Here is a 25,249-nt window from a genome sequence, read left to right on the forward strand (position 1 = left end):
AAGTCCGGAAACAGCTCAATAATGACACTGAGTTACTTTAACCAGTAACTTGGTCAGAGTCTCCTGCCCCTTGTTACTTCCTGAACGATTCATACTGCTCCTTGCTGTGGGCCAGTTCTCAGCATGGCTAACCCAGCTATGAATGCTCCATTCACAAGCTTCAACAGGAGCCTGATGCTCCCAAGGGCTCCCACCCTGGTGCCCTGTATAGCACGCTACTGTTTTCCTTCACACCCATGTGTCCATGGCCAACTTGGGTAGGACCCTTCTCAGCAATCCCTGCCCCTCATCCCCTTCCATCTGGACCTAGAGGCTAGAGTTATTTTTACTCTTCCCCGAGACATTGTCTGCTTGTCGATACACCGTGACAATGTCTCTCCAACCTCTCATCGTGAGTGTCTGGGCTCCTGTATCACCTTCTCCATCCTCATTCTCTGCGACCTGCGCATCCGTCTGGGTGAACCAGTCTCTTCTCTCTTCCTGGACCCACTTGTCTCTGACAGAGTAACCACAGCACCCGTTGGGGAACCTGTCTCTCTGAGAAGCACCTTGCCTTGAAAGAGCTAATTAAGTCAATGAGATCTCATCAGCATGGATCCTAATTCAACAGAAGAGGGAGGCTAGGTCACAGACCTACGCAGAGAAATGATGGTGTGGAGCTGTCCTTCGCAATGCCTCAGGAGAAAACAGTCCAGTAGATCCCCTGACGGTGGACTCCCAGCCTCCTGAACTGTGAAGCAGTCTGTTCTCTTGTTAACCAGAGTCTGTGACACTTGTCCATGGCAGCCTGAGCATGCCACTGTAGCCACTTCCTCAGTTCAGATTCCAGCATCATAGCCTTTGCTTGCCCTCCCTGTCTCCTGTCTCCTAACTACAGGCACCTTTCCCGAATCTGAGAAGCTGAACTGTGCGGGCGTGCGTGCGTGTGAGTGAGTGACTCTTGTAATAATGTTAAGTAGCTTTTTCTAAGACTGAGGGTTTCCCAAACTCCCTTGTGTGGGCCCCGAACATTCCAGAAATCTCCACATCCAGAGGAAGTTCCTTTCCCATTTCCCAAGAGGCTATTTACATATCTCTCCAAAGAATCCCACCCTCACCACTAACTCACGCTATGGTTCTGCCCATCCCTGACCAGGAGCCACCCCCGGGAGCCTCCTTACCCTTTACCATGCCAGTCGTGAACCCTTGGAGATGGGTCTCGGACCTAACAAAGGTCTTTACCATCTCCTGCTTTCACCTTTGCGAACATTCCATGCCCTCGATCCCTCTCCTCACCGTCAATTTTCTTTACCCCATTCCTTCAAGGCCCTTGCCTGCACACAACTATGCACTTGTCCTTCCTATTAATACCCCTTCCCTGGCCCTTACCCTCTTCAGAAATGTTCTACTGTTCTGCTTTTTTAACATTTCCGAGTTTCTGAACAGTCACCCACACATGCTGGGTTTGGTCACTGACCACTTATCAACAATCCCTGCTGCTGCTTCTACCCACATATGTACGGGTAATTTCTTCCCTCTCATCATGGCCTCGTCAAACTCAGGGACAAAGCAAAGTCAAGGTTGAAAAGCTCCTTTCTTAAGCTCTCAACAGCCTTCCATGTGACTGACCGCTCTCGCCTCCTCCCCTTGCAATCTTTGACTCAGCTCCTGGTTTTCCTGTACTTGCCAGGATGTTTCTTGCTCCTTTTGCCTTTATCGACTTGACCCCCTGAGACCCTGTTCTGCTTCTGGATGATCTCATCCAGGCCCATAACTTTAAATATCACTTAGGTCCTGATGCCTCTCTAATTTACAACTGTTTCTCTCTTCTCTCTCTTTCTCTCTTTCTCTCTCTCTCTCTCTCTCTCTCTCTCTCTCTCTCTCTCTCCCTCCCTCTCTCTCTCTCCCTCCTTCCTGGAGTTCCAGACACATACATCTAACATGACACCTCTACGTAGATGGCTCAGGGTGCCTCAAATCAAGTGTGCTTGGACAGGATCTCCTCAGCTCAGAAAATGATCCCAGTGTCCACGCGGTGGTTCAAATAAGAAACTCAGGGCTCTCCCCTTTTATCCCTTTCCTTCCTGACAAGCCTTGTGACCTGTCTAGACACTCCCTGAAGCTTTCCAACCCACTCTCACCCCTTGCCCACGCTGTCTAGAAACAGATATAATTTCTGGAATGGCGTCCCTGTTTCCCTTCTGTGGTGGTCCGGGGAAGAGGGTGCCATTCTGGGAGGAATTGGTTTTCTGCTGTGCCGAGGACACTGCCAGTGGCGCTAATTGGATTAATTAATTTGCCCAAGGGGAGGGGTGTGTGTGTGTGTGTGTGTGTGTCTGTGTGTGATCCCTTTCTGCGGAACTTCCTTTAAAAACAGCACTTCCATTCAGAAAGCCAGATCAAGTGCCATTAACAAATTAATTCTGATTAGTGCTGCCCAAGCACTCAGTCCTTAAGGCAATCCCGTTCAGTCATCTTGGGCCTGGCTGCCTAATAAAGTGGGAACTATCTGGGCCGCAGAAGTGATTATTTTGATGCCTGTCTCCATCCCCAGAGGGGAAAAGAGTAGGATGTGATTTCACCACAGTCCCCCGAGGGAATTAACTACTTTCAAATTCTAAGTTATTAATTCCCCAACATGGCAGTCATGTCCGTGAACATGGGCTTGGGGCACAGCTTTCTGGGAGCCCTCTATTTAGGACCAAATATCCAGCAGGTGCTCAATATTTGGATGAAACAGTAATTAATTGGTAAGTGGTAAATATGTCTGGGTCCAGTATCTTTAGAAGCCCTTTGTTGCTTTATATAATGTGTGTAATTGCACTGCTTCTGTGGTTGGCCTTGCAGATATAGAAGTTAAACCATGATGTCCCTGTCCTACCAGACCTTATAGATAGGGGAGGTAGAGCACTGACCAGACAAGAGCAGAGCTTCTTTCAGCTTGGCAAGTCATTCAAGATAAGAAAATGGGTCAAGGGGATTGCGGGGACGGTTTAGGGGTGAAGAGCACTTACTGTTCTTTCAGAGGACCTGAGTTTGGTTGGGGACCCACCTATGTATGGTGGGTCATTACTGCCCATAACTCCACCTCCAGGGTTCTAGTACCTTCTTTGCATCTCTATGGACACCTGCACTCATGTGCCCATACGCCCACACACGTGCAGGGGTGGGCAAGAGAGATTAAAGCAAATCTTTAAAAAAATGGCTTGGGGAACAGTGCTGACAGTAATGAAGAAAGCTAGGGAGGGCCTGCAGCCTTGACACCAGTTGAGTTTGCCAGGGTACAAGGAGTTGACCAGTTCTGGAGGAAGAACTTTCTAGAAAGAGGAACTAGAAAACGCAAGTACTTATCACCCAGAAACCAGACCTCATCCACCTGACCAGCGCAGACACCTTTTTCTCTTCTTGTGATTCCAGGGCAATGTGTCCTAGAGTGTGACTGGCTTTGTCCACACTGATCTAGCTGCCTAGGTGACATCCTCTGTCATACCTGCCTCTCTCACTCAGTTTCCCAAGACCTTTCAGGCCCTATTTGGAAGTGTTTCCTGTGTTCTCCAAAGCCTTGGGGCATTCCTGTGGGACCTGCTCTCCCTGTACTTCATATGGGTAAAGATGGTGTTCTTGTGTACGTGGACTTCCTCTTCATGCCTTCTCCTATCACTGGACTGCATGGGGACAGAGGCTTTGTCCTTTCTGACTCTCACTCCCCAGGTGTGTGAGAGTCTCCTCAGTTATACACACACAGTTTGAATTATTATTGTCTGGTCTTTACAATCTCTAGCAGTGGGTGAAGACACCCGAAAGTCTGGCTTCTCGTTACATGACATCCAACAGAGGCAAGAAAGGGAGTCATTCGTTCCTTCAACGAAGGCTGGCTTTGATTCCAAAAGTAGTTTCTAGAAGATGATTAGAAACTTAAAACTGAGGGTAGAGAGACAGTTGACAAAAACAGCTGTCCTCTGACCTTCACATGTATACATGCACACACATGAACACACACAGGGGGGTGTAACTAGTTTTCTAATGGGGTTGTTTAGAAGCATCATAAGAACAGCCAGAGGAACATGCACTTTTCAACAGATGAAAAGTCGTATGAGCAAGAAACCAGGTGAAGAAGGAGTCCAGCTATGCTTCCAGAGGGAGGACCTACACCAGATTCCCATCTGCCTTCTCTTCCAGGGACTCCAGTCTCCAAATGAACAGCCCACCAGCAAAACACAACTGCTGACTGTCATCAGAGCTTGCTATTCCCAGATGACCCACAATTCGAGGGCTCCTTTCTCTCATCAAGAAAGCTGGAGAGCTAGAGTATCATCACATAGACTACAAAGGCATAATAGGACCCTCAGTTTCAAGGGATCTCCCCACTGTCCCATCCTGAGCTGGAGAGAGTCCTGAGCTCCCCGCTATGGCTGATGGAGACAAGATTGTGTGCTTCACGCTGAGGGAGGAAAAGCTGATGGGCAGGAGGATGAGATGGAGGATGGGCTGGGTGCTGCAGCTAACCTTTTAGGAGGACCATCCTGGCCTTGGCCCACTCGCTCCTCCCGTCTGAAGTCAGCAGGCCGATTGGAGGCAAGCGTTCATCCTCGTTGGACGCCATTTTGACTATCTTTCTCAACTGAGTGAACAGATCACCCTCACTGAGACGGCGGAAATTAATGACAACATCCAAGACAAAGAACTGTAGGGGAAACAGGTCAAACACATCACTAGCGGCAGCCAGCCCAAGGCTCCAGACCTTCATGGAGCTCAGGCTCAAGGTTCCCAAGGTGTTTAATGTTTCTGAGTTGTCTTATTTTGGAGAGCACCCAAATCTGTTGACTGTACTTGACTGCAAGCTCTCTCTAGCACAGGCCTGATTAAACCTAGCTACAAGAAAGATTCTCTCTTTCCTTCTTCTTTCTTTCTTTCTTTCTTTCTTTCTTTCTTTCTTCTTCTTTTTTTTTTTTTTTTTTGGTTTCTAGCACATGCAAAATCATCGTGTTTGCAGAGAGTCAAGTATAAACTGGTACAACCACTGTGGGAGGGCTGTGTCCCTGTCAATCAAAACTAGAAGTGCTTGTCTCTGACTCAGCAGCTGCACTTGTATAAGGAGAGTTTAGCCTAGGGCTTAGGGAAGCACGTTCATGTGTACCAGAAGAATGGGAGGTAGTGTGTGCGAATCAGACTTTTTGTATTAGCAAAACAATAGAAAGAGCCTGGGTGTTCTTTTGGAGTAGACTAACTAAGTAAAACGCATTGCACAATGAACGAGAATAAACAGCTACAGGCAGAGCTGTGGGTATAGATCTAAACAGCACCAACATCACCAACAACAAAACAACAGTTGTAGACAAACATTAAAATAGAAAACCAACGCACAAAGCACTCGGTATATCTGTGCACACGCGTCTGTGTATGCATGAGCTTGGCATGTATGCCTTGTGATGCTGTAAAGCTTTCTGTAGCTTTGAAAGCCAGGGCCTTGCGTGGACTTGGTAAACAGAATCATTCTTGACACGGCCTGCTGCCTCCTTTCCAGCATGTGGACATGAGTAATTGCCCCACCCGCCACCCTCAGGGAGGTCCATGAAGTCTGGTCTATGGTCATTTCCAGAAGGCTTGAATAAAGTCCTGTATGAAGGCCAAGAAATGCTTGGTTTGACTTTCTTTGAATGAAGATAAAGAAAGGCTTTCACTTTATGACTGGCTGGTCAGAGTGCCACGTGCCTGGGAAGCAGCCTGCTAACTTTGAAGCCCTCAAACAGTGGTCACAGCTACGCTCAGACAATAAACTTTCCCCAAGCTCACAATTTACTGCAAGGAGCCCAGGAGGAAACCATTACACAATAAGTTGAGAGGGTGGATAGGGAGGCAGGGATGGCTGCCAAACTTAGACTTTCAATGTAAAAAGGGGGACCCTTACCAGCCCTGTCTGGTAATCCTGTACTTTAGGCTATAGAGCCTGGCCTTGGGCAGTTGGTAGGACTTGACATCCTTCTTCCTCTTACACACACCATCAGCCTCCCTAAACCTCATCTTCTTGCCTGTCAATGCAGACTCAAAGGCTTGCTCTACAACATCATTGCGAATAATTAAATTAAGCTAATAAATGTGAGTTCTGAACCCGCAGTCTTACACATGGTAGGTCTGGCCTGTTAGTTCATACTCTGTCCATCCAACTGGTCTCCAGGAAGGACAGGGACTCTATGGAAGTGAATAGCTGTAAAGATGAAGGCCCATTCGCTGGGTCTTCAGCCTGACGGCTTCTCAGGGATAACTCAGCGGGGCATTCCTTAACTGAACATTCTTTTTATTCTTAAAATACATTTGCCAGAGAAAAATGGATTGACAGAGTAAGGAGTCCTATTTGGGGTGCACCATGCCACAAGCTCAGTGGATGACTCAGGGAACCAGCCTGTGCACTTGTGAAGGAGCAGGAATGTATGGGCACTGTATGCCCACTGCATGTACCACTATTTGCTCCCCACCCTCTCGGAGTCTGAGAGCCCGTGACAATGGGCCACTTACCTGGTTGCGGCAGGCCACAATGACATGCTCAGGCTCGGGCATGACGCTGCTCTTCTGGGCCACCAGTGTGTCCTGGGTATGGCCAGGAAGCCGGTAAGAGGAGAAGAGCCTATAGTACTGCTCCATACAGAGGGGCTGCCCTGAGAGTTGGCCCTTGGCCGAGTCAGTAGGGAGGGAGTGGCTGGAAGGGGAGAGCACAGAGAGGGAGGCAGGCAGGTGTGAGAGGATGGAGGAGGAGAGAAGGCGCTGGGATGGGCGGTATGGTTTTTGCATCAAATCCAGCGCTGTGTGCATACTAAGAAAATATGCTACCCCTGGGCTACTACCCCTTGCTTTCTTATGACTATCCTAAAGGTACACCAAACATGCAACTGCACTATGACAGAGCTCTTCTTCAGCTTGTGAAGTAATGGAACGTTCCATTTCCCTGAATCTCCACAACTCCACCCTCATCCCAGTCTCAGGCAATATATGGGTAATTTTTGCCTTTTAACCAACCCCATGCCTTTGTTTACACTAATATTTTTTGGCACACCTTTCTCCCTACCTTTGTACTCCATTGTCTTTTTAGAAAACTCCTCCTTCAAGACTCAATTTTTTATTAGCTTTTCTTGAAACCTTCTTAAAGTTCAAAATAGAAAGTTCTTTTTGTCATATGGCTTATGAATGATATATCTATTATTCCATCGACCACCCACCCACCCACCCACCCATCCATCCACCCACCTACCCACTCACCCATCCATCCATCCACCCATCCATCCATCCAACCATCCATCCATCCATCCATCCATCCATCCATCCATCCATCCATCCATCTACCCATCCATCCATCCACCCACCCATCCACCTACCCACCCATCCATCCATCCAACCATCCATCCATCCATCCATCCATCCATCCATCCATCCATCCATCTACCCATCCATCCATCCACCCACCCATCCACCTACCCACCCATCCATCCATCCACCTATCCATCCACCCATCCATTCACCCATCCATCCATCCATCCATCCACCCACCCACCCACCCATCCATCCACCCATCCATCCATCCACCTATCCATCCACCCATCCTCCATCCATCCAGCCAGCCAGCCACCCATCCATCCATTCATCCAACATTAAGCATAGCTAAGTCATCCATCTACCCATTTGCCTATTTTTCCACCAAATCTATCAATTCATCCATGTATCCATCTCTCCAAATATTCACCCATCTATCATTCATTCACTACCACCATTACCCTTTCATCCACCTATTCATCCATTCATTCACTCATCCATCAATCTATCCATCCATCCACCTGTCCATCCATCTGTCTATCATGCATTTTCCATCTACCATTCAACCACTCACATACCCACCATGCACCTATTTATTTGTATATACATCCACCATCTAACCACAACGATCATTTATACATACATACATACATCTGCTGTGGAATATTATTTTAACTAGGCAAAGAAGTGTTACATTTGTTTATGCTGCAGAATATTACTTAAACTGTGTAAAGATGTGTTACTTTTGTTTATGCTGCATTTGTTTAATTATATAAAGATGCGTTGCCTTTGTTTCCCCTTGCCTGGCTAAGGCACCTGATTGGTTTTAAAAGGAGCTGAATGGCCAATAGCTAGGCAGGAGAGGAATAGGCAGGACTTCCAGGCAGAGATAATAAATAGGAAGGAAAATCCAGGCTTGAGGGAAGAATGAGAGGAGGAGGAAAGAACGAGGGAGATGTCCAGGGCTAGAAGTCAAGCAGCTTCCAACCAGCAGACATAAGAAGCAGTGAAGGTAAGATATACAGAAGGAAAGAAAAATAAAAGCCCCTAGGCAAAAGGTAGATCAAGAGAAACAGGTTAATTTAAGTTAAAAGAACTAGCCAGAAACTAGCCTGAGTAAGACTGAGCATTCAAAACCTCATTCAAAACTATTAAGTCTCTGTGTAGTTATTTGGGAGCTGGTTGGTGGCCAAAAGAGAAAGCCTGGTACATCCATCTACCTAACAAATACCCATCATATGCTTATCCATGTGCTATCTGGTCATCCATCCATCTACTTTCAATGCACCCATTCTTATACCCCAGTGGTTCTCAAACCTGTGGGTCATGACCCATGGGGGGGGTGTCAAACAACCCTTTAACAGGGGTCACCTAAGACCATCAGAAAACACAGATATTTACATTGTGATTCATAACAGTAGCAAAATTATTGTTATAAAGTAACAATGAAAATAATTTTATGGTTGGGGGATCAATACAGCATAAGAAACTGGGTTGCAGTATGAAGAAGGTTTAGAACCACTGCATTAACTCATCCACATGTATGTCTATCCATCCATACATTAACATGCATGTATATATCCATTTATTACATATGGATATTACCTATCTAGCCATCCATCCACCCATCTATCCACCACCCATCCATTCACGAATTCACCATCTATCTGTCTTTTGTGGGTTGAATGAGAAATGCTTCACCATAGGTTCGGGCAGGAGTCCAGGGCTAGGGGGAAGTTTCCTGAAGGCCTGCTTGACTGCGCTGAGCCCAAAGGGTAAGAAGCTTCCAGGCAGATGGGCTAGGTGGAGTGCCCACAGCACTGCCACGCAAAGTGAGAATATCCCATGGAAATTTCACGACTGACCTGTGGCAAGATGAATGCCAGGATCCCAAACCACCTGCAGCAATGCTCGGGATTTTACGCTAACTGAATTCAATGCTAAAAGATGTGGCCTTACATTTTACACCTTCATAAACTTTTTCTAGTGAAAAAGTTTTTTTGGTTGTATTTCACAAAATTTGAAAATCAAGACCCTTCTCCAGAGATGGTTTGAGACTGACCAGTGGGCCAGGAGACGGCAGAAAGTAAGCCGGCAGGGCTGCCAGCAAGTGAAGAGTGAAGAAAAGGCTACAAAAATGTGCAGGGCCGCCAGGTAGGGGTTGGCAGCTTATGTTTGGGACATTAAAAAGGCCCTGGGGCTTTGACATGCAGGAGCACGATTTGAATTACAGTTGCTTTTCTTTCTTTTGGGGCTAAGGGTTGAAGCTAGGGCCTCACCCATGCTAAGCACACACACCATCATGAAAACACAGCACTCCCAGCTCTGACTTTTGTGTGGTTGTGCATGTGATTTGGTTTGGTTTTGTTAGTAGCGGGGACTAAACCCAGGGCCTCACCCATGTGAGGCAACTGCTCTAGTGCTCTACCACTGAGCTGTATCCCCAGCATGTCCTGTCCTGTCCTGTTTTGTTATTTTTAACGGCCTAACTTCTATAGGGAGAGGACCAAGTCTGTCCCAGGAAGCACCAGGAAGAAGGCTGTAGTCAAGATGGGGAAGCCATGTGGGTCAGCTAGAAAAGATGTCTGGAAGCCAGCTGGGGTAGGTGGTAGCCACTTCTGAGCACCATGGATGTCACAGGGATGGGGAAAGAGTGGCCACAAGAGACTCGTGGATCTGCCAGTCCAGGTGTACTACCGCCTGTACCAAGAAAACAGGATGGGTGAGGGTTGAGTGCACATGGGAGAAACAAACAGAGCTCACTGGGCCCCTTTGTAATGACCAGAAGATGCCCCAGTGGGGATGCCTGTTGGGAGCAGGTAAGAGGCCTAATTTCTGATCACCTTCCCCCATCAACACACCAAAATGAATAAATGACTGAAGTGTCCTAGCCAGGCACTCTTTCAAATGTTCCAGTCTTATGGGATTTGCAAGTACAGGACACAGGAACCTTTATGTGAGCTTGGATGGAAACAGATGTCTGTGTGTGTACATGTAGTGTGCGCTCTCTCTCTCTCTCTCTCTCTCTCTCTCTCTCTCTCTCTCTCTCCACACACACACACACACACACACACACACACACGTATCTGCATACTCGTGTGAGAGTTGGGAGTCAAGCCTGCTGTAATGGATGGCTCCATGGTCCCTGGGCTCTGCTGCCAGGGTGGGAATCTTCTCTCTGCTTTGCAGTAAGGGTGCTGAAAGCTCTCTGAAGACAGAGATGGTGTGTGAATGAAGAATGCATTCTAGAAGGCGCTCCAGAAACACGGCAGAAAAGGGCAGCCCACAGGCCAGGCAGCCCAGTATGGACAGAGAGCTGTCAGACTAGCCCTACCACTGTCTGAAACAACTCAGATTCAAGTGTGCCGACCCCAGGGCCAGAACCTCGCCTCTCTTCCCCTCTTCCTCAGAGGGAACGTACGTCTTAGCTTCTGTCCCAAGGATGGGTAAACACTGACCTGGACCCACACAGAACAGAGTGGAGGCTACCCCTGCCCTCCTTGCCCTTCTGCTTCTTAGCTGTGTGGTCATGGATAAGTTATGAAACTCCTCTGAGCTCCTTCCTTGTCTAGGCATAGGACATTGCTCACGGTCCCCTCCTTCTTCCAGCCCCTATGGCTCTTTGCTCTCCCAGTGTCCTTAGGTCCCTGGGATTGACTAGGAGAGGGACCTTCCTTCTAGAATGGAGAACGCACTGCCTGAGCAGGTCCTACCACCTATCGGAGTAGCCCGTGTTCACTAAGTTGGGGGACGTGTGGACACTAAGACTCGAAGCAGGGAGACTATCATCCTGTTGGCATCATTTCGCTTATCACCGCCTCCTCCCACACTGCTTCCTTCTCCTTCTCCACCCTTCCTGGGAACTCAGACCCAAAGTGTCTAACTCACGCCACAGGCAGAAAGAAGAACAATTTCAAAGGTCAGAGGAAGGCAGCGCTTACTCAAGGAAAAAGAAGGCTTAATGGCCAGATGAGCTGGGCTCAGACTCTCCTGATGCTGGGCAGTGGGCAAGGGACACCACACCGCTCCCTGCTCTCTATAGCTCCCTGTGTATCTCTCAGCAGGAAGACAGCTGTGGGAGGAGACCGCCAAGCAGGGTCCTCCCCCTCCCAGGCTGGGCACCCGGCCTACCTGTCCAGCAGAGCCTTGTAGCTGAGCACACCAGAGATGAGGTTGGCTGCAAACCTGCAGGGACATGGAGAGACCTAGGAGCCCATCACACACTCCCCGCCCCCGCCCCCTCCTCTCTCTCACTTTTCCTTCCTCCTTCCTAACTTCCTCCTCCCTTCCTTTCTCCTCCAGCGCTCTCCCTGCCCCTCCCTCTGCTTCAAACTCACCCATCTATCGCCTGCCATATGCCAGGCCCCGTGCGCACTAATGGGATGTGGGTCCCGCTGCCCTTCCCCCAGTGCTGTCAATCCCACCACGGTCTTGGATTAAAAATGGTCCTTCGGTGAGGACTGGGAATGGCTTCGCTCTGGGGGTGGGGATCGGAAACCAGAATCACCTTGAGGAGGAAGAGGTGCCCAAAGGAATGGCAGGAAAGGGAAGGTGAGGGGTGGGGTTCCCCTGGGCAAGGCCAGCCCTGTGACTGGATCTTCTGGGAAATGCTGTCTCCTGGGCAAGCCTGCAATTTGGATCCTTTTAGTGGCTAATGAAAAGGAAAGTGAGTCCTAGAGGAAAGCCTCAGGGACCAGAGCCAGGGGACAGAGTCATCTTAACTGTCCACTGACTTAATTGCATGGGGTGGGGGAAATGCCCCTCAGATGCAATTTGGAGAACTGTCCTCAGATTCTATTCATTCCCGTTCTTTCTTCTCGGGGGGAGGGGCGGGAAGGGAGCAAGTGGGAGCCTGGGCTGTGCCTATGTTCATCCCCATTGAAACATTAAAAGGATGAAATTCTGACAGATTCCAAAAGGGAGGCCCTCCTTCCCTGCCCCTACCCACCACTGCCACCATTCTCAGGGCACCTAGGGGCCCTTCCAGCGGCTCACTGAGCTCTGAAATTGCAGCAGATGGCAGCTGTGCAGGCAGGGAGGGACGTCCCTCCTCCAGGAGTCTGTTTGGAGCAGGGCTCCAGGGGGCACAGGTATCCCAGTCAGGACTGCTTTTAAATGACAACTCATAGACCCAGCTGGGTCAAAACCGCCATGTGGGTCCCTGGGGCCTCTGACCCCCCATTAGTGCCATCAAAAAAAAGTGTTTGGGAGCAAAGCTCTGAGCTTATTACCGTGTACCACCATGCCTAACCGCCCTTCTGGCCTGATGGTGCCAGGACCTAATGTCTGGTATTGCTTGGCCCTGCAAGCTCAGCCAATGCACAAGCTCTGACCTCTCCTTCCTGGCATGAAACAAGGCCCCAAATCTCAGTGGGTTCCTCTGCTGCATACGCAGTAGCACCATGACCTCACCTTAGCTGGTCATTGGTGTCCTGGAAGTGCTGCCGAGCAAAGATCACAGCTGGGCTAGAGTTGACTGGCAAGGCCAGGCGATTATTGAGATACATGTCGTTCAGCCAGTATTGAGACACCTGCCGAGGAGCACAGGGAGGGGTGCATTACATTTGACCCCCCCCACAAACCTCTCCTAAACAACAGGCACCATGCTAGCAAAGGTCATCAGCCCTATTCTGACTACCCTGGATCAGCATCTAGCCCCGTGGATCGATCGTTTGATCGTTCGTTCATTCATTCATTCATTCATTCATTCATTCACAAATGCACTAAGCTCCAGCTTGTGCTGAGCCTGCGTCTTGCCATTCATCCAAGCCTGCCCTTTATCTCCACCCCATATTGTTTCCTTTATTCCTTCCTCTTTCCCCATCTTTAGTGATAACATCCCTGCCCCGCCTGTCCTTGTTGTGACTCCTGACTCTGCCTCTAAGATCAGCTCTATCCTGTAAAAGGAGCGGCGGGCTGCGTCCAGCCATCCAGATAGCTTTACCAGAAATAATTACATGGAAACTGTATTCTTTTAAACATTGCTTGGCCCATTAGTTTTAGCCTCTTATTGGCTAACTCTCATATCTTGATTAACCCATTTTTAATAATCTGTGTAGCACCACGAGGTGGTGGTTTACCAGGAGGACTCTAACCTGTAGCTGTCTCAGAGAGGAGAGTCATGGCGACTGCCTGCCTTTGCTTTTTTTCTCCCACAATTCTGTTTTGTCTATTCCATCCATCTAAGGGCTGGCCTATCAAAAAGGCCAAGGCAGTCTCTTTATTAACCAATGAAAGTAACAATAGACAGATAACCCTCCTCCATCACTATCCCACTCTTTCCCTGTCCCTAGATCTGGGCCTCGTCTCTCCCTATCTCTCACCTGTCTTCACCTTTCACCTCTTCTGTCCTACGCTTTCCCTTTCTCTTTCACTTTGCCTGTCTCTCTCCTTTGCTACCAGTCTGCCCATCTATTGTCCTATCCCAGTCTCCTCCCAGTCCCGCCGACCTATTACCCCCACCCACATCATCTCATCTTCCTCCTTCCCCCTCCAGAGATCTCTTAATAGCTCCCATCTAGCCATCCTTACCCAGTTGGCTGTCTTCTCCTGCCTCTCCAAGAGTTTTTCCTGCAGGGTCTCACCCAGGCCACCAGGGGCCCCAAATCGCTTCACAATGGCCTGGCTCTTCCTGAACTGTTCCTCGGGTACCAGGTGTTGCATGCACTGCAGGTAGGTGGCCAGCGTTTGCTGCAGTGGGGGCACTGGCAATTTGGGTAGGTCCTGGAAAAGAGGGTTCATGGGCACTCACTCCCTTTCCTTAATGTGGTCCATACTTGTCCTTGAGCTGATGCCGGGACAGGTCCCATTCTGTCTTATCCACTCCCCATTCTGGAACCCGTTTACTGGGTTCAGTTCAGCACTCATGTAAATTAAAATCCTCCTGTTTGCTGTCCCTGGCACCATACTTTGCCTAGGAAGGCACAAAACGCAGATGATAGGGCTGGACTCACACCCTGCCCCTGCCGTTGGCATCCATAGGTCCGGGTTCACACCCTGACCTTGCTGCTGATCAGCTGTCTGTCCTTGGGAAAGTTTCCTCCTCGGCAGGGGCAGGGCTCTTCCCATGACAAATGATGCTCTCCCAGGATGGAAGGGGTGACAGATGTGCATGTGCTTCCAGCCGGTAAAGGATGGGTCTGGATGGAAGATCACTGGCGAGACTGCTGACTGCTGGTCACTCTTCGCGTAGGGACTCTTCCCAGCTGTGCTCCAGGGTCTGTGAGCTCTCTTACAGAGAGAGCCCACTGGGTTAGGATAGCTTTGGGCGGGGACCCAGCTTCCTAGAGGGTAGTGGCTACTTCTGCCCTGTGCTTCTTGTTTCAGGCTTCCAGGTGTGAAGCCCAGGCAGGGGGCTGGATGTGGAGACTGGAGTCAGGTAGGAGACAGTGGAAATGTTTCCTGCCCAGATCTCTCCGAGCCTTGGGTCGTTTTCACCCATAGGATACGAACAGTAAGTCTTCCTACCTCATGGATCGCAAGAAAACAAAAAAGTAACGGTCTCCGATAAACATCTACTGGGGTTAGTTAACTGGCTCTATCCACCCAAAGGGAATCTCAGGAAGAAATCTGTGGTCTCTGGGCTACAGGTGAGGTAAGGACAGAAAGGAACCCCCACTGGAATCCTCCCATAGGGGCATGGCCGGTTCAGTTAATCAACCATGATTGCCTAGGGGGTCTCGTGTGCTTGTGTCTTCAATGTGTTACATAGCCAGAGAGAGAATTTCTGTCCATACGGATGAGAAACCTGTGACCCACAGTGTGAAGAGACTAATCCTAGGTCACATCTTAATTTTTAGTCAATGTGTTTTCCTACCTCTCCTCCCCTGCCCTGTTCTGCTCTCCCCTCCCCTCCCCTGCTCTCTCCTTTTCTGTCCCCCCACCCCCACCCCGCTTCCTTGCCCTGCCCTCCTGTTCCTCAGGGCCTTGCAGGTGTTAGGTAAACATTGCTATTAAGCCACAGCCCCAGTTCAGGTCTCCTCCTTTCTCTGGGGGTTTCCTCCCCTCCCCTTTCTGCTTTTCCCTCTCAGCCTTTGATGACAGAGAGGCCATCTTTAATGCCATTGCTTCAGTTGTTGGCACACAGCAGGGTGCCTTTCTTCAGGGGTTTCTTGTCAGTGAGGCGGTGAGTCAAATTTCTCCAGGGTAGTCAAAGGCTCGCCCGCCCGCCGCCCACCCCATGGGCTGCTGAAAGCACCTGTCTTCTCCTGAGGCTCGGTACTGGGTGGTGGCAGAACAGGTACTGATGCATGAATATGTCCCCACCTGTCCGATCCTGTCTCTGGAACTCACTGCTCTGGCTGGAGGTGGAATGTCAGCACCAGCTTCCAGTGCTGCAGTACAAGGGTGGGTCTAGGCAGTTTAGCCCACTTCAGGCAAACCAGGTCGACCTCCCTTCAGCCACTCTTGTTCCTCCTCTTATCTTTATGGGGGCGTCTGTGTGAATGGGGCAGGCGAATTCCAGGAAGCATGGTCGTGTGGCCAGAGAGGTGGCAGGTTTGCCTAGAGTGTCCGGCTTTCACTTGTGCAGTCTGGGTGAACAGGAAGCAGTGAATGGCAGGACACACAAATCTCAGTTTAGGCATCTGAGCTCCGGGCATCTCAGCTCCCGGCACGGTTTCTCCTGTGACTGTTGCTGACCTCTGGCCTTGTGGAGACTCAGAATCCTGTAGTTTGCATATTTCCTTTGCTGACTGCTATGAACCAGGCCCTGCACTGGTCTTAGAGACAGAGTCTGCCCTCCAGGAAGCTTCATCCCAAAGCAGGGGAAGAAGAGGGACATGCTGTAGCAGCAGAAGCCTGGGGTCAGCTATGGGAGTTGGGGCAATGTTAGGAGCAAGTTCAAGGACAGAAGACAGAAAATTCTGATAAGGCTAGGCAGAGGAGCAAGAAGGGTGTGGCAGAGGGACCAGCTCAAGTAGGAACTTGAACTGAGATGCGCTGCTCTATCTCTGGAAGGTTAGATGCAGCGGGAGGGAGGATGCCTTCTCAGGGAGGTTTCCCAGGAAGGGTAGTGTTGTTTCAAGGCAGTGGAAAAGATGATGCTTAATGCTCCTGGGCCGAGCCAGTGGCTGCAGTTGGAACTGGGATGTGCCAGGGCTTGGGGAGGGGATTCAGCTTTGCCTAGACAAGCATGTTGGACTTGAAGCCATCTGAAGTAAAACTTGGGGTACAGTGAATTTGGGAGAGGCGGAGGGAGATGGTGTCTGACTGGTGCTGGGACCTCCCCTTGGACTTGAGATTAAGCAGCGTGGTCACCTGCATTTCCCCAGCAGCCTGAGGCTATAGCTGGCGTGTAGAAACTGCCTTTGCCCCAAAGCATTGACTCCTTACTTGGCCCACAAGGTAATTAAGAAGGAGATGAAAGTCTGGCACCTTGACCTTCGTGTTGAGTGTGTTCCATTTACTCTGGGTCAGACTCCTCCCTGGCTCTGCATGAAGGCATATGATAACCACTCAAGGAGGATCTGTCTTTAGAAACAGAACAGCAACAGCAATACCTAACCTAACTCAGCCCTCTGCGTGGCTGAAAGTACAAAGGTAAGAGGAAATTAACCTAGCCAGGTGGTGGTGGCACACACACGCACTTTTAATCCCAGCACGTGGGAGGCAGAGGCAGGTGGATCTCTGAGTTCAAGGACAGCCTGGTCTACAGAGTGAGTTCCAGGATAGCCAGAGCTGCCCAGAGAAACCCTGTCTCACAAAAGCAAAACGAAACAAAACAAAAAATGAAACAAAGAGGAACTTTACCATCTCTCACAGAGTTTCCAATGCCCCAGAACCTACAATGGTGCTTAACTCTCTCTGGTCATTGTTCTAAACACCAGTTACCTTGCCATTCCCCAAACAGCACCATCAGAAGCCTTCCAGAACAGATGCTCCTTCAAATCAGGGAAATTATCCATAATAAGGAAGCTTCCCTTTGGACCAGGAAAACTTGGTTTCCAAATGGCCACAGAAGCAACTTCTGACTATCTTGTAGAATCACAGGTAATAATCAACCAGACCACATCTTGATCTTGATCAGGACTGTTTAATTGCACACGTTTTTGCTCCTTTGCTGGTTCTTCCTCGAAAACCTCCAGTTTATGAGCATGCCTTGAAGATAGACTTAGAATCACTGGACCCCTTTACCTGTGTCAGTTGCTCATCTCTTTTATCTGCCTGTTTGCCATATTGCCTCCTTAACTGATATATTAAGGACAGATGGCTCAGTCTGGCCTGTGGGAACTACTAGAACCAGAGCTGGGGCTTTTGTCCTAAAACTCCAGCAATAGGGCTACTAACCCTTCAGGTGCAATCAGACCCCTCTGAAGAACAGGACGGGGCTGCAGTCTAGCCTTCTGCCTAGGAGAATACAGAGCTGGGGAGCAATCGAAGGGCCGGTTCCCTTCAAGACTGTTCTGGGAATAAGAGTGTGTGTGTGGGAGGAGAGATGGGGTTAAGGCACATGGCTCAGAAAGAACTCACCAGCTCCTCCTCACTCCTAGAAGGCTTTGTAGCCAGCTTTTGGGAGACCTTTTCCAGGATGGGCATTGTGGCGATTCTTGCTCCAAAGTAGCAGAGCTGTGGACCTTGGAACAGAGGAGAAGTGTCATCACAGAGAGCCACTAGGTCAGAATGAAGCCCTCACTTCCCATACCCGTCCAACCACACCAGAAGGAAGCCAGATCCCGACACTAGTGTGTCGGGAACTCAGTGCCACTGAGACTGCCATCTCAGACCTCAGCCCTGCGTCCCTGATCACAGTGACTTCTCTGGATGCTGAGGCGAAAGAGAATGCATCCTTCTTGAGCCACCCGCTGGAACCTGCTTCTGGGGAACTGCTGTGACTTAAGGCTCACTGACCACTTTGAGTAACCCTGGGAGGAGCTGGACTTGCCCACTCCCAACCTACCAGGCTCAGGGCACTAGCTTTGGTTCGCCTGGAATTCAACTTGTACATACTGTGCTGGTCTCAACTTCTACCCAAAGCCATAGTTCTTCAAAGGCAAAACCCTACCGACTGTGTTCAGATCTCCCTCTAGGATGCCTGGCCTGGGTCAGGTATGCAGTAGAAGGGATGTGAGTTAAGAAAGCTCCCCCTCCCCGCATGTGTATGAACATGTATGTGTATAGACTTGAGGGTCCTCAAGTCTTCTGAGACCCTGTGACATTCTGGGTTGCTCGAGGACTCCGAGGTCTGCTGGCAGAGAGGTGACTTGGGTCCTCTCTGGACAGCAGGCTTCAAGAGTGGGGACAGTGGGAATATGGAAGGGCATGACACCTAACAGTAGGCAGAGGACCCCTAGGCTCTCCTGACCTGGGAAAGAGACTAATTTGGGAGATAAAGTAGAAATAGACTAGGCTAAGAAGGGCACAGGTCAATTCTTTAGAGCTGTGGGATCCATCCTCTGCCCCACTAAACCAAAGCCTGCACAAATGTACAGTCAAGATATCTGCTAACCTGCCCTTTATTTTCCTCAAGAGGCTAATGCAGAGACCAGCAGCAGCCTCACTCAGAGTCAAGCACAACCAGGTGCTGGCATCGACTCAGTTCATCCTGGGGAGACACGGATCAGAAAGGTGGAAGAACCAGACCCAAAGAGAGGAACGTCTGCGAGTGCCTGGCCCCGGCACACAGAGAATGTGAAGGCCTTGCAGGCTTGTACATGCGCTGCCAACACAATACTCCTTGAGTCTGACTGTACCTAGAAATTGCTGATGAATACGTGGGTGTTCTGTTGATTACTTTGAGGGGTCAACCGAGCCAAGGTCAAGTTGATAAAGGTTCTACAGATCATTCAGCCAATGCTTCATCTTGTGCCATCTCAGTACTGGGAAGGGGGAAAACTGGCCAGGTCTCAGGAGGAAAATGGACCCCTGCCAGCTGACATTCTGATGGGTATCCCCAGTTTCCCCAATCCCCTAGCTCCTTCTTCCTTTGCCCAGGCTTAGAGAGTTTGTATGTTTTTGTCTTCCTGTGCTTTGGTACTCTCCCATTTCTGCTTCTGCTGACCTGACTTGTGAGGGCTACTGGGAGAGGTCTCTGTTCTATGGTGAAGGTCCAACACCAGTCTGATCTGGCTGCCCAGGCTCTCTGCTTTCATTCCTGCAGAAGTGCCACCTGCCCCGCTGGAAACTCCTTACCTTCCCAAGAATGGCTGGAGAAAACTGGGGCCCAGGGATGACAGCGACGGCCCCTAGTATTGGACACCAAAGCCACAGACCTTGGGCTTGGTAAATGTTAGTTGAAGTAAAAAATAACGTAGGTGGGCGAGTAAAGATTAAGGGAGTCCTGAACCCTGATAATCAAGCCCTTCCCAACCTAGGTTTCCAGGAAGCGGAATCCCGCAGTCTCCTGGATGTACCCCGACGACCACTGATGCCTGGGACGCTGGGGACTCTGAGAATCTAGGCACTTTTGGGCTTGTAAGCTGTCCCTCCGTGGACAGCTCCTCCGGAGGGACATTGCCTAGGTCCGCAGAGCTCCGAGGTTCAGCTCTTCGCGCCAGCGCAGGGCTTCCCAGCCCTCCTCACCTGCTCTCCTGGGTTATTCTGCGCCGAACCGGCGCTGCTCCACACCAAGCAGGACTGGAGGCGTCTGTGTGAGCCAGAAGGACCAGGGGAGGGGGTGGCAGCAGCGACAGAGATTGGGGCCGCAGCCTAGGTCTGTAGTAGAGCCTCCGACGACGTTGCCGGGTCCCAGCAGCCGCCGGACTGACAGCAAGCAAACCAGCCCCACCTCTCTCAGCTCCCTCGGCTTCCTCCTCCCTCCCCTTCTTTTTTCCCTCCCCTGTCCCTCCCTCTCTTCCTCACTGTCCTCTGCTCCCCCCACCCCACGCCCCGCCCTGCGATTTCCATCTTCTGTCCTCAAAACCTGTCTCGGATAGCTTCCTGGATGAGTTCATGCGCTGGCATCGCATTTAGGCCCTGGAAAGGGGCATGGAACATTGTCCTGCTGATGCCCATCACCCCACCCCACCCCAGCCTTCCCTAGTCCCCACGCTTCCCCATCTGCATGGTCTTGTGTGCAGCTGCTTATGTAGAACCCTGCCGGAGAGTTTGGGTCAGAAGAAAATTTGCTCCCCCAACAAGCTAGACCAGGCTGGGACTCTTCAGCACCCTTTAAAATGTTATAATTAATGAGTTTAATGGCCATTCTGGGACCTCCCTTTCGTTCTGCTACCACTCCATTCTTGTAGACTCTTTGGAAAGGGAAGAGGAGACAAGGGAACACAGACTTGGTCCACTCTGGTGACAGGCAGGGATTGTATAGGGACTCAATCAAAGGTCCACCAGGCAAAGTACCCCCTCACTTATATATATATATATATATATATATATATATATATATATATATATCTCACAAACAGACTCATAGACAAGGACAGACAGACAGACACACACACACACACACACACACACACACCAACAGTACACACACAACTTACCCTAACCCAACTGCCTCTCCACCCAGAGGGCTTCACGAACAGGCAGCAGGATCCAGGAATGAGTGTCCTGCCGGCAATCCAGGTCTCCACCATGGGAAATGAAGGGTGGGAAACTTCCCTGACATCCCTGAACGGCCACTTTTATTCAGGACAGGGCAGACTAGGGATTGCACCGGTCCCCACAGCCCCATTCCTTCCTTCTGCACAACTGAGAAAAGTCAAACCCACAGGCAACCGTTCTCCCATTCCTCAGATAACAGAACCTAGCTCCTTAAGGAACACTGGCCAGGGCTGGAGCCCTGAAAACTGGGGACTGCCTCCCCTTCTCTGCAGAGAACAGCTCCCCTTTGGTCCCTTCTTCACAAGATGAGATCCCAGTGTATAGGAAAACCCAGCTCAGGAAGTGAGAGCTCCTGGTGCCAGTCATCCTCCAAGGCCAGACACATTCTCAGGCTCCCTCGGGTGGAACCTCTAGGTGCTGCACGGAGGGATATGGCGAGTGTGTGTGTGTGTGTGTGTGTGTGTGTGTGTGTGTGTGTGTTTCTAGGTACCTGCGAGAAGAGCCCTGTTTGAGTTTGTTTTCTTTTGGTAGGCAGCAAAGGAGCCTATGGGCTCTCATTTCTCCTCAGGCCTGGATTGAACACGTGAAACCCAGGCCAACGTTCTCTCTCCTCAGGTTTTGTACCACACCACCCACCCCTCATCAGTAAAGAGACAGCCGCCTCGGTCAGATATGGTTTATTAATTCAGGCCGGAAGCACCGGGGTGCAGCAGGCCAAGTTTGGCACTGGGAAGATCCACAGGAAGGACAAACAGTTGCATGATTATTTTGGGGCGCTGGGTCGGTGGTCGGTTTTCGCCTGCATACCTCTTCGCCTCTGCCAGGAAGCCAATAGCTAGCTTCTCATGCCCCCCACCCCCGCTTTATTTCCTCAACGGATAAGAGAGTGTGTATGGGGAGGGGGATTAGATTGAGATAGGACACCGAGAAGGGATTCCAGCAAGGGAATTCAAGACTGGGGAGGGTACTAGAGTACTTGCTGGAGGAGGTGGACCCCAAGACATAGTTGGCCAGTGCTCTTGCAGAATGACCACCTTGACCTAAACGGGGAGAGTAGGTGGCCTGGAGAAGCGGGTCTGCTAGCTGCGGGTGTAGTAGCTGTAGTCGTCCTCGCACCCATCAAAAGGACCAGGCGGGCTGCAAGGTTCACGGCCATCGGTGCCCTGCACTGAACGCTCACGCAGGCGCACCGCATCGTACAGACCCTGCGGGGGTTCATCAAGCAGCACATCGCGCTCGGAACGCGAGCGTGTAAGGAGACCCACGTTACGCAAGAGCAGTAGGACCGGTGCGTAGAGCAGGTTGGCCAGGCCCATGCCAAGGCTGAGCTGCTCAAAGCCAAGGGAGTGGACGATATGGCCTGCCACTATGGGCCCTAGCGCGTAGGCCACAGAGTAGGAGATGTCAGCTATAGCATAGACGCTGCCATAGACTGATACGTGGCGCACGTCCACCAGGAAGGCGAGCGTGGGTAGCAGCGCCGTGTCCACTAACGCGATGCCAAAGCAGAGGCCGCAGAGCGAGACCACTAGCGGCGCGAAAGAGCGGCAGGCAGGCACGACGCACGAGCTCACTCCAATCACCGCCAGCCCAAGAGCGCCATACAGCCACTGCAGGTGTGGATAGCGCGCCGCTAGGCGCACGGTGAGATAGACGCCTAACACGTGCGGCACGAAAGCCGGCAGCCAAGCCATGCCCATCTCCCACTCGGATGCCGCCATTGTGTGCTTCATCCACGTGGCTATGGTGGGCTCGAGGAACGCAAGGGGAATGTTACAGGTCGTGAGCGCGCCGGCTACCACAGCGATGTAAGGGTCCAGCATGAGGCGATGGATAGGTGTGCCCACGGGCAGGTTGGCCCGCGCCCGAGCCGCAGCCGAGAAGGGCTTAGCAACCGCCAGCAGCAGCAGCGCGTCGAAGAGCGACACGGCAGCGAGCACTAGAAAGGGCACACGTTTGCCGGCGAACTCGTAGAGGATGCCCCCAAAGGGGGGCGCCACCAGACTTCCAAAGCTGATGAAGGCCAGTGCCACGCCCAGGGCACGACTGCGCTCAGGCTCCTCCGGATACTTGTCGGCGATCATGGCGATGCCAGACGTGTCCGCGAAGGCTGAGCCCAGGCCTTGCAAACTGCGCGCAGCGAAGAGAGTGGCATAGTCCTCTGCAAAGGCAAACATGACCGTAGAGGCAAACATGACGCCCAGGCCAATAAGCAGCGGCACGTCGTAGCTCACGCGATCAATGAAAGGCCCGCTCAAGGGGTTCACCAGAAGCTGCAGGATGGCCTTAGAGGCAAACAACACCCCTATCTTCACATCTTCACTTTCTGTGGGGTAGCGAGGCCGCAGGATTGACCGACCAGACCCGGCAACCGTCGGGGACGCCGAGGTGTTGGCAAAGTAGGCGCTGGCATTAGCCTGAGTGGGTGGCGGCAGGGTGGGTTCCCACACTTCAGAGGCCAGCGTAGGGCTCTCGCTGCCCCCTCGCATGTGGGCGATATAGTCGGGAACAATGGGCACGATGACCATGTACAACATGTTGTCCAGTAACAGTGCAACGCACACGATGACCAGCACCAGGCGCCGCTGCCTCTGGGGCTCTTGTAGCGCGGCTCCCACCGCTTCCGACAGCTTGGTGGCCGCCGCCCGGGCCTGACTGGTTGGCGTGGTGGGTTCCATACCCCCACCCGCTGCTCTTCCGAAGATGCCTCCGCCGGAGTCGGCTGCCGGCGTCCCGCAGTGTGGAGGCTAGGGGAAACAGGACTTCGGGGGCGCGGTCCTAGCCGCGTGGCGCCCCCTGTGCTTCAGGTGGCTGTGGGGCTCATATCCCTGAGCTCAGAGAAAAGCAAGGACTGTCCCGCGCGGCGCCGCTGCTCTTAGCTGCTCCAGGGACCAGTTGCCTCTGTTGCAGGTGCAACGGCGGAGGCGGGCAAGCGGAGGAGCTGAGGCGGGAGACTGGACGCGCGGTGCCCAAAGAGCGTAGGAGCAGCCCCTGCTGCGCAGAGAGGCCGTGTGCGCCCGCCCAGGGGCATGCTGCCACCGCCCGCCGTCTCTCCAGCCCCGCCGCCGCGCTCCCCTCCCCGCGCGTCCGCTCTTTCCTCTTCCTCCGCCGCCTCTTTTTTTTTTTTTTTCTCCCTCCACTTGGGGCTATGACGCGGTGAGTCTCGGCCTCCGAGTGATGCCCGGGCCACTGGCGTCGCTCATGCTAATGCGACGTCGTCGGGGCGGGGGCCGGGGGCGGGGCTCGTCCGGGCAGGGGTCCGCTTCCCAGATGCGCCCAGGCTGGAAGCCAAGGGAAGGGGTCTTGGGAAGCAAGAGTCCTAGATAAGCCTTTGGGGATGGGTGCGTCGTGGGAGGAACCGGCTTTCTGTTCCCCTCAATTCCGAGACATATAGGGGTGAGGCCCTGTTCTTCCCTCTACTTGGTAGGAGGTGTGCGGCAGCTGGTTCCCCGCAACCTGGTGGGAGACTGGACAGCCGGGGGCTCTAGACCTCCTCCTCAGCCTGGACCTCGGCGCACAGCGGGCATGGAGCCCCCGAGGTGAGCCGCGCTGCCTCCATCTGTTCTCACAGCTGGAACGCGCAGCCGGGACCCTGGGACACAGCGTGCACAACCCCCTTCCTCGACCCCGCCCCCAGCCCCTCTCACCGCCCTCCTCCGGGAAGGGAGGGGGAAGGTACAGAGACTTCAGGGTCTGATTCCAACCCACCTGCCCTTGGGCAGAATGTCTTGGCAGCGAATTCCGGACAGTGCGCGTGTGAAGACTGAGGGGAGGAGTCGTTTTCTGCAGCCAGGGTCCTAGACGTCAGCGTTAACCCTTTTTGACCTCCCCCTGCCTGGGTTCTCCCTTTCGGCTTTTCCGGTCGCTGGTCCCTTCCACCCTCGACCCCGCCTCTTTTCCCTTCCTTTCTCCTCTCCTCATTCTAACTCCTCCCAGGTCCTCTTCTCTCCAGATCAAGCCGTCCCTTGACTCTTGCGTGCCTCCGCCCACTTTTCTGCCTACCCCCTACCCCCACCTCCATCAAGCCCTGAGTGGGCTCACAAGTAGTGTGGCATTCCTAAGAAGCCCCGCGTGGAAGCCTCTGGGTCTCACACGGCAGGGCCTCCGCAGCTTTACTGTCAGTAGAGGGTCAGGAAGGCTCACCTTCCCTCCGGGAAGGCTACACAAGCTGAGACTTCTGGTTTGCAGCCGACAAGCTGGGCAGATCAAGTTAGGCTCTGGGCCCGGTGTGCCCTCACAAAAACTTTCACCCTAGATGGCCCGTGAGGCCCGTGTTCCAGTCCACAGACTGACAGGAGAGAGGATACCAGTCAGCTGAGATTTGGGGTTGGAGAGGGGCCGGCAGGGACTGATGTTGAGATTCCACTTTCTCTGTCTTCCGTAGTCATAGAAGTCTTCAGATCCCAAGCTAGCATGGGGTCCAGCTTCCTCCTCCGTGCTTCCCACCAGGAAGGAGGCATCCTAATATCTGGGC

The 25,249-nt window shown here is 51.9% G+C and overlaps 2 protein-coding genes across 3 annotated transcripts in view; both read right to left on the reverse strand.

The window, feature by feature from the left end:
- The window catches only part of Chat (choline O-acetyltransferase), a 52,663-nt gene extending 32,663 nt beyond the window's left edge, over positions 1-20,000 (reverse strand). For both annotated transcript variants that reach the window (XM_085687832.2, XM_048421401.3), the window contains exons 1-7: positions 19,801-20,000; positions 17,752-17,855; positions 13,813-14,004; positions 12,694-12,812; positions 11,413-11,466; positions 6,493-6,673; positions 4,486-4,663 (exon numbers count right to left, since the gene is read on the reverse strand). In XM_085687832.2, coding sequence (XP_085543958.2) covers positions 4,486-4,663; positions 6,493-6,673; positions 11,413-11,466; positions 12,694-12,812; positions 13,813-14,004; positions 17,752-17,817 — 790 coding nt within the window. In that variant the 5' untranslated portion in view covers positions 17,818-17,855; positions 19,801-20,000. The remainder of the gene's footprint in view (positions 1-4,485; positions 4,664-6,492; positions 6,674-11,412; positions 11,467-12,693; positions 12,813-13,812; positions 14,005-17,751; positions 17,856-19,800) is intronic.
- A 1,436-nt stretch (positions 20,001-21,436) lies between these two features.
- Slc18a3 (solute carrier family 18 member A3) lies at positions 21,437-24,359 on the reverse strand. Its single transcript, XM_048421618.3, has one exon. It carries the CDS (start codon positions 23,451-23,453, stop codon positions 21,855-21,857), a length of 1,599 nt encoding a protein of 532 aa, XP_048277575.1. The 5' UTR covers positions 23,454-24,359; the 3' UTR covers positions 21,437-21,854.
- Between the last annotated feature and the right edge of the window lie 890 nt (positions 24,360-25,249).

The sequence above is a fragment of the Myodes glareolus genome, chromosome 5 (genome assembly GCF_982192425.1).
Source record: "Myodes glareolus chromosome 5, mMyoGla1.1, whole genome shotgun sequence".
NCBI lineage: Eukaryota > Metazoa > Chordata > Mammalia > Rodentia > Cricetidae > Myodes > Myodes glareolus.

What these genes read in the sequence shown, in the direction of transcription:
- Slc18a3 (XM_048421618.3), bottom strand. Translation starts at nt 23,453, where the DNA reads ATGGAACCCACCACGCCAACCAGTCAGGCCCGGGCGGCGGCCACCAAG.